General features: G+C 41.1%; 1 protein-coding gene across 2 annotated transcripts in view; it reads right to left on the minus strand.

Annotated features, from left to right (window-relative positions):
* Nucleotides 1-522: 522 nt before the first annotated feature.
* The window catches only part of cep104 (centrosomal protein 104), a 28,973-nt gene continuing 10,637 nt past the window's right edge, over nucleotides 523-18,858 (minus strand). For both annotated transcript variants that reach the window (XM_026333251.1, XM_026333252.1), the window contains exons 12-22: nucleotides 18,444-18,617; nucleotides 16,913-17,089; nucleotides 13,979-14,179; nucleotides 13,134-13,229; nucleotides 12,746-12,833; nucleotides 12,168-12,228; nucleotides 11,799-11,907; nucleotides 11,533-11,671; nucleotides 10,141-10,208; nucleotides 8,585-8,672; nucleotides 523-2,211 (exon numbers count right to left, since the gene is read on the minus strand). In XM_026333251.1, coding sequence (XP_026189036.1) covers nucleotides 2,081-2,211; nucleotides 8,585-8,672; nucleotides 10,141-10,208; nucleotides 11,533-11,671; nucleotides 11,799-11,907; nucleotides 12,168-12,228; nucleotides 12,746-12,833; nucleotides 13,134-13,229; nucleotides 13,979-14,179; nucleotides 16,913-17,089; nucleotides 18,444-18,617 — 1,332 coding nt within the window. In that variant the 3' untranslated portion in view covers nucleotides 523-2,080. The remainder of the gene's footprint in view (nucleotides 2,212-8,584; nucleotides 8,673-10,140; nucleotides 10,209-11,532; nucleotides 11,672-11,798; nucleotides 11,908-12,167; nucleotides 12,229-12,745; nucleotides 12,834-13,133; nucleotides 13,230-13,978; nucleotides 14,180-16,912; nucleotides 17,090-18,443; nucleotides 18,618-18,858) is intronic.

Raw genomic sequence — 18,858 nt, forward strand, 5'->3', positions numbered from 1 at the left:
GACGGAATTTCCGCGTAATCTTGACAGTGAATTATTTGGACTCAGCACAGAACAAACAAGTTTATTCACACGGAAGTGATTATTTTGTAGGGTAGACCCTACTGATGTTGTAAAAATCTAATGATTTGAATTTGTTAAGTTATAATACAGTTTTATATTACCCTTTATTTTATTTTATTTTTATTTTATTTTATTTTTTAGATTTCACAGAGGTAAAAAGTAAAATTGTTGTAAAATTGTTGATGTATGTATAATGGTGTAAATAAAACTGGGTTGCTTTGTCAACTTTATGAATATGTAAGGATTTTTTTTTATATCAGGGTCATTAGCAGAGAACAGAACAACACATTACAGGGAAAGATTTGTCCTCATGTAGATGGGCCCTGCACTTTAACAAGTGCCATTATACATGTTTGTTAGTGTAGCATAGTAAGTTTCACCCTTACGCTGAACAGAGATCTGTTACAGCTGCTAATCACTGCTAGCCTTTAGATGGAACAGTATCAGAAACCTGTTGCTATGTGACATCACATGCAGTGTTCAGCTTTATTTAAACAAATACAGATACATTTGCAATTGATGTTAATATTTTCAGAAAATACTGACTACTGTGCACATAAAAACACATTCATATATCCATGATTGCAACAGACTTGAGTACAGAAGCATATTAAAGCCTGAGTGATGCATTGGGAAGTGCCCTTTTTGAAGATTTTTAGTCATTTGTCCACTAACTACAACTATTAGTGCAATTACAGAAAATAATTTCTTTTATTAAAAAATCAGGGGCCAACTCAAACTGATTTTTAGGATGTTTCTGATGCTATCTCTTGGCTGTAAGTAAATGAAAAATGTATTGTAATCACCTTAATCATAATATTTCATAGTATAAGAGAAGTAGAAAAACTACTATGAATCTTGTAAATATTTGTCTTAGTGCTTAGTTTGAAGCCACTGAAGTATTTGAAACTGTTAGGGTCAACCAATGTCATATCCAGCAGAAGTCATATAGAGGAATGATACATTTATCCCTCACTACATTAGTACATCAAAAAGTATAAAACTGTGCTATCCACTCAAGATTGTCAGTAGGCGTTAAGAGAATAACTACTTAAGTTATTGTACTTAACTTCAGCAGTGAAGCTTCGTCCCTTTGGCAAAGTGCTACTTTCTTCCTCCTACATAATTTATTTAAGACAAGAAATGGAAGGACAAACATTAATGACGAAGCTGAGAGTAAAGCTCCACTGAGGTTGTCGGTGGCTTTGGGATTGAAGAATAATCTGCTGGCATGTTGCAACAGAAAGAAAATCTCCTGCTTGTAACAAAACCTTGACCTTTCATTACTGCTTCAACAAGGAAAGGAGTGTTTTCCTTCACTGTCATCTAGCCCCAGTGAAAAACAGTGATTAAGCACAGAATTGAAGAACCGATTCTAATTCAACAAAAAATCTATACAGTGATTATTAGGATATTTTTGTTTCACTTATATCCTGGGTTGTACTGGAGAATTCATAGTCTTTATAAGAAAATAACCCTGACAATATCGTGGGCCTTTTATTGGGGTTTATAACTGATTTATAACAGGAACCATGCATTGTAGACTGAAGTGAATTTAATGGCTGGATGATATTAAATGAATAGACTACCCCTTTAAGATGAAAATTTTAGCGCACCAAATGGCAGTGACTGATTAGAAAAGGAAAAGCCTGAAAAACCAGATATTCAGTAAGGTAATATCAGTAAAACAGCAAACAGTATGCTGCCTAGTAGCTGTGTGACGCTAAAGGCTTCAGGGGCAAAAGCAATATTTTCACCTTCTTCTTCTACAGGGCTCCGATTTCCAGCTACTGACCATACTAAAAATACAATACAATCAAATTGATCAAAAATTGGTATTGGGCTTTAAAATCCAATTGCATGTCAGTGAATAGAAGCCTATCACTCTTTTAAAAGTGCCTACATGCAGGAATTCGGGATGTGTAAATACGGGAGTGAAGTGCGGTTACTTAAAGGATTTATGTCATCGTTGGGTTCCTCTATTGGGTGTATAAGTGTTGCAGGGTACTTTAAAACAATTTCAACTCTTCCCTGGTGCATGTCCTCTGGCCATGGCTGCCGGTGCCGGGATGCGGCTGCTCCTGCCAATAGGCCTGCCTCTGGCGCCAACTGACCGGGTCTGCTTGAGCTTAGTTCCGCCACCAGCCTTGCCTGAACGCACAAAAACACACATTCAAAAGGACATCCTTCTAGTAAAGTAAGACATATAACATAGAGGTAAGCCCATGTCCTCATGTGTTGTTTATCTAAACAAGCCAACAAGCATTACCTGTGGTGTAAGTACAAACATTATGTCATTGTGTCAGCAACTCGTGATGATGTGGCTGCGTACTAGGAGAGATCGTCACTGATAATGTAGTCTGAGGCTCCCTTAAAATATACAGATCCTTTTCTTAATTAAAAGTAGCAATGTCACTATATAAAACACTGTATCACAAGTATTCAAGTATGAATATAAAAGAATTAGCACATCCATCCATGTATACCACATATCTTGTACATCTTAATTGTAATATGTTTCTATAACCTGCCTAGGGACCACGGATGGAAATGAGCATTTTAGCTATAATCTGGTATGTTTACATTAATGTGCATTATATATATATATATATATATATGTATATATGTATATATATATATATATCTATATATATACATATCTTGTTATACACACACACACACATATATATATATATATATGTGTGTATAACGACACTCGTGGACGAGGGCTGATAACAGGGAACTGTTGGAATGCTACTACATGAGTAACCCCAGCGATAGGGGCTACATGAAGAGGATGTGGGACCTATGGAAACTCCGAAACCCATCATCCACACTAGGGCCAAAGCATCTAGTAGCTCAGTGTTCCAACATCCGCAAACGGCAGCTGCTATCACAACTAGAGATTGAAGAAATACAACACAAATGCTACGGCAAGGGGGAGCCAGGACGCCAGGTCAGGGGGGAAACAACACCACCCCCACCCGAGATTGGGTACCAAGCCCCAATGACAAGCCCCGAGACGCTCAACACAAGAGCAGCTGACCTGAGAGTGAAGATCGTAGGCAAGATGGACACCTGGAACCTCCGCAGCCGGTTACCGAGACTAAGTGAAGTACTCTCTGAAAGTCTACTAGAAGATGTGAATGCAGCATTACAAACAATCCCCACTGTGACCATCACCGAGACCAACAAGCTGATATACACCACGGCAACAGTGATCCTTGAGATGCTTGGCCACAGAATACATTCCACCACCAAGGAGCAGTACCCTGCCTGGAGAAGGAGGTTAGAGGCAAAAATAAGGGCAACACGGAGAGAAGTCAGCCAACTATCAGAACTGCAGAGAAAGGGGATGAAGTTGGGTAAGGAATACAGCAGGCTGTCCATACCAGAGGCCCTGGAGACTGCCAAACAACGACTCACAGCCCTGGCCACACGCCTGAAGAGGTACACCAGAGAAATAGAAGCACGGAGAATAAACAGGATGTTCTCCACCGAACCATCCAAGGTGTACTCTCAGTGGGAGGGCAGTAACACGAGGGCAGACCCACCAAGGCTGGAGACTGAACAATACTGGAAAGACATATGGGAGAGGGAGGCATCACATAACACCAATGCCCAGTGGCTGGCAGACCTGAGAGCAGACCACAGCAACCTCCCTGAACAAGAACCAGTAACCATCGCAACGGCAGATATCCGAGAAAGGGTCTCCAACATGAAGAACTGGACAGCACCGGGGCCTGACATGATCCACACCTACTGGCTAAAGAAGCTAACTGCCCTCCATGAACGCCTGGCAGCTCAAATGAACCAGCTGCTAATGGATGGGACTCACCCAGAGTGGCTAACTGAAGGCAGGACAGTCCTGATCCTGAAGGACCCCCAGAAGGGAGCAGTCCCATCCAACTACCGTCCGATAACCTGCCTCTGCACAACCTGGAAGCTCCTGTCGGGCATCATAGCGGCTAAGATGAGTAGGCACATGGCTCAATACATGAGCGGGGCCCAGAAAGGAATAGGTAAGGACACCAGGGGAGCAAAACACCAACTACTGGTGGATAAAGCGGTCGCTTGAGACTGTAAGACCAGGCAGACCAACCTGTGCACCGCCTGGATTGACTACAAGAAAGCCTACGACTCAATGCCTCACACATGGATCCTGGAATGCCTGGAGCTGTACAACATCAATAGGACCCTAAGAACCTTCATAAGGAACTCAATGGGACTGTGGAAAACAACCCTAGTAGCCAACCTCAAGCCAATAGCACAAGTCTCCATCAAGTGCGGCATCTACCAAGGAGATGCTCTGTCCCCGCTGCTGTTCTGCATAGGCCTGAACCCCCTCAGCCAGATCATCACTAAGACTGGCTTCGGATACCGACTGCGAAATGGGGCAACCATCAGCCACCTCCTGTACATGGATGACATCAAGCTGTATGCCAGGACTGAACGAGACATCGACTCACTGATCCATACCACCAGGATATACAGCAACGACATTGGAATGTCATTCGGACTGGACAAGTGTGGTCGAATGATAACAAAGAGAGGGAGAGTTGTCAGGACTGAAGGAGTTGAACTCCCAGAAGGCAGCATAGCGGATGTTGAGGGCAGCTACAAGTACCTTGGAATCCCACAGGCAAATGGGAACCAGGAAGAAGCCGCAAGGAAAGCAGCCACAGCCAAATACCTACAGAGGGTAAGGCAAGTCCTAAGAAGTCAGCTAAATGGGAAGAACAAGGTCCAAGCCATCAACACCTACGCCCTGCCGGTCATCAGATACCCCGCTGGCATAATAAGCTGGCCAAAAGAGGACATAGAAGCCACTGATGTCAAGACAAGGAAGCTCCTCACAATGCATGGAGGACTTCACCCCAAATCCAGCATCCTGAGACTGTACGCTAAGAGGAAGGAAGGAGGCCGGGGACTGGTGAGCGTCAGGGCCACCATCCAAGATGAAACGGCCAAGATCTATGAGTACATCAGGAATATGGCCCCAAGTGATGGAATACTTAGTGAATATCTCAGGCAACAGAAGCCCGATGCAGAGGACGAAGAGCAAGAACCATCATGGCAGGACAAACCCCTGCACGGCATGTACCACCGACAGATACAAGAAGTGGCTGATATCGAAAAGTCCTACTGGTGGCTGGAAAAAGCTGGACTGAAAGACAGCACAGAGGCACTGATCGTAGCGGCACAAGAACAGGCCCTGAGCACAAGATCGATAGAGGCCGGGATCTACCACACCAGGCAGGACCCCAGGTGCAGGCTGTGCAAAGATGCCCCTGAGACAATCCAGCACATAACAGCAGGTTGTAAGATGCTAGCAGGCAGAGCGTACATGGAACGCCATAACCAAGTGGCCGGCATAGTGTACAGGAACATCTGTGCCGAGTATGGGCTGGAGGTCCCAAGGTCAAAATGGGACACGCCTCCAAAGGTGAGGGAGAATGACCGAGCTAAGATCCTGTGGGACTTCCAGATACAGACCGACAAACAGGTGATGGCTAACCAACCGGACATAGTAGTGGTGGACAAACAACAGAAGAAAGCCGTAGTGGTAGATGTAGCGATCCCAAGTGACAGCAACATCAGAAAGAAGGAACATGAGAAGCTGGAGAAATACCAAGGGCTGAAAGTAGAAAAGATGTGGAAGGTGAAGGCAACAGTGGTCCCCGTGGTAATCGGCACCCTTGGGGCTGTGACCCCCAAACTGGGAGAGCGGCTTCAACAGATCCCAGGAACAACATCAGAGATCTCAGTCCAGAAGAGCGCAGTGCTAGGAACAGCTAAGATACTGCGAAGAACCCTCAAAACTCCCAGGCCTCTCGTAGAGGACCCGAGATTGAGGAAGACACACCACCCATAGGGGTGAGACGGGAATTTTTTTGTATATGTATATGTATATGTATATGTACAGTGGGTACGGAAAGTATTCAGACCCCTTTAAATTTTTCACTCTTTGTGTCATTGCAGCCATTTGCCAAAATCAAAAAAGTTCATTTTATTTCTCATTAATATACACTCAGCACCCCATCTTGACAGAAAAAAACAGAAATGTAGAAATTTTTGCAAATTTATTAAAAAAGAAAAACTGAAATATCACATGGTCATAAGTATTCAGACCCTTTGCAGTGACACTCATATTTAACTCACATGCTGTCCATTTCTTCTGATCCTCCTTGAGATGGTTCTGCTCCTTCATTGGAGTCCAGCTGTGTTTAATTAAACTGATTGGACTTGATTAGGAAAGGCACACACCTGTCTATATAAGACCTTACAGCTCACAGTGCATGTCAGAGCAAATGAGAATCATGAGGTCGAAGGAACCGCCCAAGGAGCTCAGAGACAGAATTGTGGCAAGGCACAGATCTGGCCAAGGTTACAAAAGAATTTCTGCAGCACTCAAGGTTCCTAAGAGCACAGTGGCCTCCATAATCCTCAAATGGAAAAAGTTTGGGATGACCAGAACTCTTCCTAGACCTGGCCGTCCAGTCAAACTGAGCAATCGTGGGAGAAGAGCCTTGGTGAGAGAGGTAAAGAAGAACCCAAAGATCACTGTGGCTGAGCTCCAGAGATGCAGTAGGGAGATAGGAGAAAGTTCCACAAAGTCAACTATCACTGCAGCCCTCCACCAGTCGGGGCTTTATGGCAGAGTGGCCCGACGGAAGCCTCTCCTCAGTGCAAGACACATGAAAGCCCGCATAGAGTTTGCCAAAAAACACATGAAGGACTCCCAGACTATGAGAAATAAGATTCTCTGGTCTGATGAGACCAAGATTGAACTTTTTGGCGTTAATTCTAAGCGGTATGTGTGGAGAAAACCAGGCACTGCTCATCACCTGCCCAACACAATCCCTACAGTGAAACATGGTGGTGGGAGCATCATGTTGTGGGGGTGTTTTTCAGCTGCAGGGACAGGACGACTGGTTGCAATTGAAGGAAAGATGAATGTGGCCAAGTACAGAGATATCCTGGAAGAAAACCTCTTCCAGAATGGTCAGGACCTCAGACTGGGCTGAAGGTTCACCTTTCAACAGGACAGTGACCCTAAGCACACAGCTAAAATAACAAAGCAGTAGCTTCGGAACAACTCTGTGACCGTTCTTGACTGGCCCAGCCAGAGCCCTGACCTAAACCCAATTGAGCATCTCTGGAGAGACCTGAAAATAGCTGTCCACCAATGTTCACCATCCAACCTGACAGAACTGGAGAGGATCTGCAAGGAAGAATGGCAGAGGATCCCCAAATCCAGGTGTGAAAAACTTGTTGCATCATTCCCAAGAAGACTCATGGCTGCACTGGCTCAAAAGGGTGCTTCTACTCAATACTGAGCACAGGGTCTGAATACTTATGACCATGTGATATTTCAGTTTTTCTTTTTTAATAAATTTGCAAAAATTTCTACATTTCTGTTTTTTTCTGTCAAGATGGGGTGCTGAGTGTACATTAATGAGAAATAAAATTTCTCATTAATGTACAAGTAGCTCAGTGAGTCCGCTTCGCTCCCTGGTACTTTTTTGATTTTGGCAAATAGCTGCAATGACACAGAGAGTGAAAAATTTAAAGGGGTGTGAATACTTTCCGTACCCACTGTATATCTCTATGTATGTGTATATATATATATGTGTGTGTGTGTGTGTGTGTGTGTGTCTAGCAATATACAAAATATGTTTTCTTGTATTAAAAATGAAATACTAAAAAAGATGCACATTGCTTTAAATTGTCTGATTGTGTACCCTACTGGGGCCATAACTGGAGCTTGTCAACAGCCCAGAAGGGAGTGGTCAGATAGTATCTGGTTAACTTTGATCCTTTTTCTCACCTTATTTGTGATGTGATTGCTGTTACACTGGCGTAAAGTTCTAATCCTTAAAATGCCGGTCTAGGCTGAAGTGACAACACACCTGTGCTAAGTGGTGTTAACCACAGATGTGGTTTAATATTACCAGTTTGGTTCAAAATGACATTTGCACAGAAGAAACTGGTGTATCTGTTTAAACTCTAAAATCCCCACTGTGCGCCAACATGACACCATGCTGTTGTACTCAGGAAGACTAGAAGATAGTTAGATAGTCAACAGTGTCATCTGGGCATAAATTCATGATAATATGTTATTACTTTGACTGTGCACATGCACCAGCATTTATCTCCCCCTTAACATCCAGTCCATACATGGTGTTCTGTGAATCACTTATTTATAGATAAAGGCGGCCTCTGCCAGTACCAGTGATAACTCAATAAAGAGGCAGATACGCAATGTAAATACACTGACTAACTGCTGCTACACATTGACAACAAATAATGGTGTTATATATCACTAGAAATTGACATAAAAATACAGCAGCCTCAAATTTTAATCTGTCACTATATTCCTCCTTATGTGCTTTAGGATGGAAACCTTAGGGGAAAAGCAGCAACATAAACTCTTACCAACAAACATGGACACTTTTTATAGCTCTTACTAGATGTTGGGGACATACTGTAGGTGTAAGCACAGCGCCTATGAATGCTTTACCTTGTGCGGGCTGGGTTCTTTGGGACACCACAGTCCTGCGTGAGTTTTGTTTACAGCCCTCTCTGCCCATGAGGTGAGCCTTCCAGGCCTGGAACAGAGACAAAGTAGCTCAGTGAGTCCGCTTCGCTCCCTGGTATGTTCTCAGTCATGACAACCATGAGTGACTGTAGGCCCAGTCAAGGCCCAAATGGCTGCCCTCCCTCCCACCAACACTGCAGTCTTTCATAGGGTTTATGCTCAGGGCTCTGGCACAAGGGTGTGACTTTCTGTGAGTTTTCACTGTATGTTTTAGGGTGTGTGAGGTCACAGGCTGCATGTTGTGAATCAGATTTTGAACACGAACGAGTTACAACTAATGATGTACATGAGACAAGCACAGTAACAGGCCTTTCTTACAACAAATAATATGTTACATCAGAAATAGAGGGTGACATGGGGGTTAATTTTCACTCTTGCCTGGTTGTAGTCCCACAAAAATAGTCTGTGTTTTGTTTTTCTTGCACATCTTAAAAACAGTATACACAGTGCGTCAATCCACACACATCATGCAAAGGTTAGGTGGCTTTCTGAAGCCAACCAGCAACCAGAGATCACTGAAGAGTAAAAAAAAAAAAAAAAACAACAGAATCCTTTATCCTTTGAGTCACAGGATTCCCAAAAAATGTCAGTCTCTAATCAGAAGGTGTGTAGGTAATATAAATAACTACAGCTGCATTCCACTTAGATGTGCCTGTGCCTGTACTGTGCATGCTGCCTCCTTAATACACTGGAAACAGAACAATATACCATGACTGATACTTTATTATTTACACCTGTGCTATAAATCAAAATGTCTGCTGAAAAGATTTAGCAGATTTATCACTAAATCAAACCGGTAATAGGAAATTCCTCTACTTGTCTCTTTACCAACATGACATACATCTGGCCAAGTGTTAAGAAAGGAAATCTTAACCAAAATGAGTGATTCATTTTTGTTATGTGTCACAAGAACTGCATTATACTAGTCACAGTTTTCTACAAAAATATTTAGGGAAAGTATGATTAAGTTTTATGTAACCTGGTAATGTCCTTAATTCTCCTTAAACTAATAAAGAATCTGAAGAATGTGAATTGCATTTATTGCATTCTCACACAAATGACACAGCCCGTTAAGAACAAAGGTTTCTCCTCCTTTGAAGTCTGAAGGCCAACAATGGTGTGTTACCTCCTCAACCCCATTATTAGCTGCTGTCTAGTTTCTGTTTATAAAATAAAGAAATCAGAAAAGCTCAGAGTGAAGTTCATATCCACCGTCTTTTTCTTTTTTAGGTTCATGTGACTCTTTTAGTATCTAGGAAGCAGCTCTGTACATGTGACACACTTCATTTTAAATAATATGCTACAGCCACCAAGCAAAAAGTGCGTTTGTGCAAATCAAAGCTAATTCTGCTGCTTATGCCACGTGCATTTTTGTTTTTTATCTAACTACTGTTTCACAACAGAACACAGTGAGAGAGATGGGGGTGATGCAGCTGGTATCAATGACTCTCTCTTGTGTAATATGTATAAATGCTCACCTCTTCTCCAGGCATGAAGTTGCTGTGACACAAAGGACAGTGGTTAGAGCCTTTAGCAGAAACGGGGGCTGAAACAGAAACACGACACTTGTAAGCTGCTGTTATACACTCACAGAGAAAGTCCCCTGAGAGGTCCCCCAGAGAAATGATAAAATTACACCAAAGAAGAACAACTTTAATGCACCTTTGAGGACTGGAAACACTTGGGTAAACACATTTTATTCTGACAAAATTAAATTTCTGGTTTCGCACATTTAACCAAAAAGAGAAGTGAGACTTGATGTTTACAGTGATATTAAAGACTGTGTCGATTATTTATTATCATAAGAATATTAAGAGGAACTGGTTCTAAAAATGTATCTCACTGATGCAGTTGGCCTCTTATTTTAAATTCTAGGTACAGTAATAGTAAAACATAGTAAGAAAACAGAATAATCTGAAAGAAGAGCAGACTTCAGCAGTCAGATTGTAAATGAAACATTTTTCAAGGTAAGAAGATTACTAGGTAAAAGAAAATTACATAAAAAAGCATGTTTATTCATGTTTATTCCCTTTTTAATGCCTACATCACTCCACAGTGGTCTCATTAATTTTTAACTTTTATATTGTGAACCTTTGTTCACATCTGTGCTTCATAATGATGTCACTCCCGATGCATAATGCTCATAACCTGCGAATTACTGAAGCCATGCTTTAAAGTGCATCGCCTAACTTGGTGCAAGCACAAACTTTTATCTTGCACATGCACAAATGAATCAAAGTGGTTTACTTAAAATATGGATCATAAAGGGTGCCAAGGAGATCCAAACTTGGACTCCAGTGCAACTTTGTGCTGTACACTTATTGTCTTGGTTAAAATACATCTGAATTTTAAGCTCAATCTTAAGACTGATGCCCAAGGGAAATATGTTGATGTTAGATGTAGAAGAGATGAATTTCTTCTTATTATTATTATGGGTCAAATGGATAATATCAAGTTTAGCTGTACGCAATCAGATACTCCCTGTGTGGCAGGAAGACAATCAGTTTCAGTTTGGAAGGTGCTATTTCAAGATTTGCCAAAGGTTAATAAACTTCTGACCTGCTAACCTTCAGCTAGGAAGCCTGCTAGCTTGACAGGCTGCTGTATTAGCACGTTAAAAGTTAAACTTAGTCACTTTGAAGTATCCAAAAAGTGTTAGACTAATAATAATAAAGACAACATTCTGGACATGAAACTGAGCATGTGTTGTCTGGATGAAGGCCACACTGAAAATACCCCCCAGAAAGAAAGATATGTAGCTGGCTGTAGTACAGGCTCAACAGAGAAGATACCATGTTAGTAAAAGGGATTTTCAATATTTAAAACATTTTCAGGGGTTTCAAAGACATGAAAAAAGTTAGAGAACTCACGGTTGCAGGCTGGACCCTGGACATGGCGAGCCAGATCCTCAGTGACAACAGCCTCTGAGCAGTGTGGGCACTGACTGAACTTGGACCTGCTTTCACATTCACCCAGTAGGTGCTCTGTGAGACTGGCTATCTCAACTACCTGTAAACACGATGCAGACTTGTAAAGAAAGCTTTCATGCTCCATGAGGTGGGGAGTCAACAGTCGGCCAGATATCTTCAGGAGAATTCTAAAAAGTACCAAACCGTCTAGAGACGTAATAATCTACCTGTCTACATTCATCGCAGCGTTGCAGCATAGGACAGTGTTTCCAGTAGTGAAGGTCCAATCCATCTTCTGTGAATGACTCGTCCTTTTTGTCACAGAATATACACAAACTGAAACAGAAAGTATAAAAAGACAGTCGGATCAGAGTGGATCTTCTAAAAGAACTGGCATTAGTACTGGAAAATAATGACGTGAAATAATACACAGAATGCAAAGTAAATTAACACCTCAGTCGAAAAAGTGTGAAAACCACAAAAACACCAAATCTGTGAAAGCGAGTCTAGGTCAGTTTGAGTATCACATCCTTTTTTGCGTTTTCCTATAATCCCAATGGCTTTTGAAAATCTCCACTGGGTGACGAGTTACTTACTTGTCAAGATAGTTGATAGATTGTTGGCTGTCTGTTATCTTGTTCTGGGGTACTTTTGTGACTGGAAATGAAAAAGGACAGTATCTTTTACTTGTCAATACTGTACTGACTGAAGGCCACAATTTCAAGCCCCAACCAAATGTGTTCCAGCACTGCTACACAAAAAGACTTCACAAAACTTAAAACTGATTTAGAGGTAGATTCAACTTAGGCTTTAATAGAGCTCTATACCTGGGTAATAGTTATTCACTTATGTCAGGCTTGGAATACAGATAATGTCAAAGGTAATAACACCTCACTATAACTAAAGTACCTTCAGCAAGTAATCAGCAAGATACTTGCATATTTTGTCCCATTGTTAAGTTGCCTGCAAATGGAGCAGTGTAGCTCCAGGTCACATTTGTAAGCATCACTTATAGCGTTTGCATGTTTCAAAAGAGTACATCAGGACCATGGTGCTGTTTGCAATACTGTAAAATAAAATGGTCACTATATAAAGATGTTCTCTACTAGAATATTTTAGTGTGAGTAGGAACTGAGGTCTTATGTGTCTATCCATAGTGAACATGTGTACGCACTTGCTTTGCCAGATTTCTGGCTCTCTTTCCCAACTCTGGGAGCTTCTTTTTTGACCATTTGTCCTTTGGTGCTTTCATTGCCCTTTTCCTTCACAAAGAGACAGAGAAGTATTAATAGGTATTTAAAAAAAGATTCCAGACAGTCAAAAGAGATGCTAAGATGATGGAGAGCTATATACAACTTTAACAGCGACTTCAGACAAGAGTTTTAATGAACGACTCACTTTCCCAGACCTTTATATTACGTGCACTGTTCTTATTTGTACATGTGAATACCTCAGTGCATAGTCATGTAGACAACAAATACAAAGTCTGTGGTGACATAAATACAAATGAGTAGCAATTACAAGAGGTGATGTAACTGCAGACTGATGACAGCTCCACCTACAGTGATCTCTTTCAAGGCAGCCAGCTGCTCCTGAAGAGAGTTGATCTCCTCCTTCTCCCTTTGGTCCTGCTGCTGACTGCCTCCCCTCTTCAAAGTCTGGGTGAAAAGTGACATGCCATCAGCCTCTTAGAGCTATTTGGCTATCATGTCCCCCTTCTCTCAATTTCTTTATCACTTGAAAAATATTACAACTTAAATTCACACTTGCCTGCTCAGCAAACCAGTTTGCATTTAATTTCATTCTATTAAAGTGCCACAGTGTCCAGCTCTGTGGACTCGCACTGATGTGATGTGGTTGTGTTGGCGACAACTCACACAGCTGAGTGCTATTCAACAGCATGACCATTATGTAATGGGAAGCGTAGTTCTCACTAAGAACTAGAGCTTTGTCACCACACAAGTCTTTCTGTTAAAACTATTTCGCATGATGCCATCTTTGGAACACATGCAGACTTGGTTATTAGCTCCACTGTGAATACACTAGTAGACAAAACCTAATTTTGTGTCATTAATAATATAAAAAAGTTTGCCACTTGTACAGTTTCACACACAGTACAGTGTACTGTCTGAGCAAGCTTTGGCAAATAAGACAATTACTGCAGCTGCCTGTGTAACTTGAAACCTCACCCCGTCTTCTTCGTTACTCAGTTTAAGAAAATAAACAGGACATGATGTCATGTAGTCTCCTCCAAAAAGAGTCCACCCATCTGCCATTGGTAGTAGTTGTACTGTCTACCTACCATCTGCTTTCACGTATTTTTAAGGCTCCTCTTTCAGTGAAGAAAATGTAAAGTTTCCGTAAAAGATTCATTTGCAGTAAAGGAAAAAAAAAGAACAGTTCTTGCCTGAGTCTCCACCAGCTTTCCATCAATCTTGGCAAAGCCATCAAAGAGGGTCTTGTAGAGGAAGCTCTTCCGTACGGCTGCATCGTTGGGTGGAAGGTAGCTGAGAACAGCACTTCGATGCTGCTGGTACATAGATAAGATGATGCGCACTGCCAGCTCTCGAACTGTCGATGAACTATGCTCCAATGCCGCTGTACAGAACTGATGGAGGGAAAACAGGCTACTTACTATTAATGCGAACATATAGCAGAGATTTGACTGTATGGTTATTATGACATGTATTTGGAACTACAAGTAAGATTTTTTTTTTTTTTTTTTTTATATAATGACTTTTTACCTGTGCACATGAGGGCAACAACTAATTTCAGACTGCATCACAGGAAAGCAACAGGATGAAAGAAGGCGTTATTGCAGTTGTGGTGCATACACATAAAAATTATAAAATTAATTTCATTCATCAGCTATTGTTTTTTGGTTGTTTTCTATTTTTGTGTGCACATGTAGTCATGACATTTGGAGTCATTTAGGGTTCAAACCTTGAGCCCTTATTTTTAACTTCAGATGGATTCCAAACAATTCCTAGGTTTTTCCAAGTGTAAATTCCAACAAGCAGAACATTTTAGGAGCAGTGTGTAGTAAACGTGAAGTTGATTAATGAACACTGCTGAGGAAGTCCTTCAAGAAAAAAAATACACCATGACAAAACAAGCCCATTACCTAACATAGTCTCCATGAAGACAGTCGCAACACAATGGCTACCCTGTCAGTAAAAGATATGAACATCCAGGTAACCCGTGTATATAGGCCACCCATTCAACAGTCAACAAGCTCAGAGACAGCTTGCTATTATTCGTCCACTTCTCACTGTAATTACATGATATTTAATCACAGCATTTTCTAATGTTGTTCCCTCCTTAGAGCAGATCACCAAATTCAAAAGGAAAAATGCTCAAACCATAGCTAAGCTAATACTGTAGCTATCAAAAGGGCAATTCACATAAGGTGAATGAGTTCATGAAAATGGATACTAGCATTGGTTTCAGGTGTGAATTTATGTTTCTTGAGCATATTCAGTAAAGTGAAAGATAACCTGTGTCTATTGTGCAATGTCTTTGTTTAAATCTTCTACAGACAAAAGGCACCACAGTACAATGTGCAGGCCTTTGCACATATTTGTGGGGCTGAATCTCTGCAAACAAATAGAGGTTTGATTGTGGAATTTAAGGTTGAGACTTTTTTTCTTGGCTGCCACATACTGAGCCTTTCTTATCAGGTGTGTCTATCTCTAAGTACAACTTAAGGAGAGTCTAAACTTACACTCACATTTGAAACTGCCTGTCAACAGAGATACAATAACTGAGGCCATGGGCACTGTGTACAAAACTCCCAAGGTTCTAAAAATGTTTTGGATCCTTGATTTTTGTTGCTTTAAAGGCACAGTGATATACAAAGTGTCTTAAGTTAATGACAGATTATTATTTGCTCTAGATAATGTTGAGGCAAACTACAGATAAATTGCTGATTGGCACAGTGTTATTTTGTTGACCAGGGATCCCAAAAGAGCATTAAGATGAGGCAATAATATGCCATGAGCAGATATGAATAGTTTTATATGTTTGTGTGTGAGCGTAGGTTCGTCTCAGAAAAGGAAACTATGTGTTGTAAACTGGGAGGCATATAGAACCAAAACTTGAGTGTGATTTTACACCTAAGGTTTAGTTAAAACAACTCTTACACATTTCACATCAAACTGCTGTATGCGATGGTCAGGACAGAAGGCAAGTTGTAGAATAGAGTACAATCCTGACACATCTTTATCCAGACTGGAAATGTTTCCCAAGCAAACACAGGAGACAGGCAACATAAAGCAGACTGGCACTGAGCAAGCATGCACAAAATTACAAATACGCTCCACCCACTGCCACCTGTGTGCCTTCAGCTTCAAAAGAAGGGGCAACCCACTAATTTGCTCTCATTGACAAAGAGTCACGAGGACGGCTGACATGAGGGGGATGGGAGGAGAACTGGCCATAAACTAGAGAGGAAGGGATGGGACATTGTCTTGTTCAGCCTGGTCAACAGTTGTATCATTTACAAGCAGATATTAGGTCACTGCTGGGAACCAGAGGACTGCAAGAGACATAAAGTAGATGTCAACTGTGACAACATTATCTCAACTGACTAAAGTTTACTGACAGTGTGTTTGGGTGAACTGAATGAGCAGAGTGAGCCCCTTTTAGTTAGCTGCACCATAATTATTAAGCCAAATGCAATGGAAAATCAGTTTGATGCCTCTTAGTGTATATGTCTGGTACAGTACAGTGCTACCATGCAACAGAAGGTAAGTCATAATTGCTATTTCTAGGCTGGAAAAAGTGACTGGAAAGTTGACATGAAAACAGTTTAGAAATCAATCCAATCAACGCCTGATTTTGACCTACAAGGACTTTTTTGTTGTTTACATGGCAGTTATATTTAGTACATTTTCAAAAGTATTTCAAAGACTTACACTTGAATTGTTTAGGGTGTCCCTAAACAATTCAAGTCAGAATACTTCTCACACGGTTGAAAAGCCAGAACCAGTTTTAGGACACAGAACAAAGTCTTAGAGTATGAAAGCCGAACACTGCCCTGCTTGCACTGTTCAGCTCCTCAAGACGATGAGATACTTATTATATTCTCTCGAGATAAAGAACACAATAGCAGCCCAAGCTGCGGTTGCTTTCCATACTCTGAGAGTTTTGGAGTCGCAGTGTCTAAATTTAGTTTTAGATGAAAAAAAGCACTGATTCACGGGATAATAAGCTACTTAATCTTAAGCTAACAGGTTTATAATGTGATTCCAGCCAAAGCTGCTCTTCAGGCTTCAGACAAAATAAATTAATAAAGGATGCAAACATTGTAACATGCATTCACTTCTACTAGGTGGTATACCGTCATGACGTTTTCCAGAGTGAAGCCTGAGTTCTGTGTACCCAGTTCAGCGAGAAGCTTTTGAAGCAGCTCGGCACGGCTCTGAGCCAGACGAGAGGGAAAGTTGGACCTAAAAGTCTTCACCAGCTCAGTGGGAATTACCTGCAGAGCCCGTACATCTTTCAAAACAGCAATTTCCTAAATGGATGACATGAGAAAGATTCAATGAAATTTACAAGGTTACAGTCACTCATTGTCATTGTTGACCTATATCTTTAAATGAAACGTGTTCTGTAATCCTCAACAAACCGTATCTGTAGTCCTACACATAGTAATTAGTCATCCAACATAAGCATCTGGCAAAAAGACAAGTCATGACAGAGAATACAAGTGTACAATTAAAGTAGATACAAGAAGGCTCTTGAAAAAGTTGTATGCTATTTAGCCTGCTCAGGTGAGTGGAATGTATGGTGGAAATATAGGGGACACACCATCCACATGGAAAAAAACTAAAACATAGAATTTGTCCTCAACACACACAGATGCATTCAGTTATTGCTCTGATGGCGGTCTGAACAGATCCAAGGGCTGAGCGATGCTTTCAGAGGGATGAGACTGGTCGTAATGGTCTGCACAGTCGTGATCTAAGTCCATGAGCTAATGTGGTTCATGGACAACGTCCCTTACAACATACAAAAACACACACCCATGAATAAGCACACTGACAGGTTCTACACAGCAAATGCTCATTTACTTCACTTTTCCTGAGATGAATACATCTAGCAAGAACAACAAGGAAGAGCTTTAGTTAGGATTATTTTAGCATCATTTAGGTGGAGATGTTGGATTACTTATAGCAACCTATTTGCTGTTTCTCACATACCTTCATTTTGTACTTTTTTGACATACCAGCTTTTAAAAAAATGTTTAAAAATTCAAAAAAAATGTTGTCCTCCAGCTCAAAACATCATCTCTTAAATCATATCCCCAGCTTTCCTTTTTTTTTTTTTTTATCTTTGAGGTTTAAAAAAATATCTATGTCACATTTCTCCTTCCTTTTCATTCTCTAAAATTGATACCAGACTATTTCTGATGGCAATTTAACCCATGGCAGTCTGACGTTTGTGAGAAATTGTGCTCTTTATGACGAGCTATGAGATATGGGGAGCGTCATGGTAGCGTCACCATTGTAAGATCATCTTCTTATCTTTGAACATGAATGGTAATTGGTACTCTCAGACTCATCTAGCATACCTGTAATGTAAATATTCATACTCCTTATTTGCATTTATGGGTTTGTATGGTAATTTGGAGGGTTATTGGTGCATGTAACTTTTATGTAGGCCTGACTCATCAACTTAAAAATGTTTCTATTGCTTCCTTGTGTAACACCTGCTATAATAACCATAAACAAATCAGTAGAGAATTGCACACATTTTATGTTAGATGTTACCATGAGTGCTTTTGATAAGAAAGCTGCTGACGTGTTTGGAAGCACAAGGCGGGGATAGGCTAACCAAATCAATTTGTGACAAACAAAGTTTCACAATACCTGTATGAAGTCACTGGATGCAGCACGCAGGCGGATGGCTGACTCTCCAGTCCTGGCAAGCAGGTTTGGCCAGGTCTGCTCAAGGCAATAGGTCACCTCAGTCCTGCCCAACCCCAAACCTGGGATAGACTGGCTCAGCAGTAACCGCAGCAGCTTCAAAGAGGCCTGGAAAACCTGAGGGGGACAAGCAGTGGTGTTTTAACACCAAACTTAATGGATTTTAGCAGACTGGCAATGTTTAGTTTGAGCTGGTTAGTATGCAGATGGAAAGTGGCAATCAGTAGCTGAGAATGGAATTTGTTGGATCAAGATTTATAAAGTTTTTTTATACTCAGTAAATAGCTGACCAGACACATCCATTAGACAGTGGAACTAATGATGCTACAGCTAAAGTGCATTATCACCATCATTTGTA

This window comes from Mastacembelus armatus, chromosome 7 (assembly GCF_900324485.2).
Source record: "Mastacembelus armatus chromosome 7, fMasArm1.2, whole genome shotgun sequence".
Classification (NCBI taxonomy): Eukaryota; Metazoa; Chordata; class Actinopteri; order Synbranchiformes; family Mastacembelidae; genus Mastacembelus; species Mastacembelus armatus.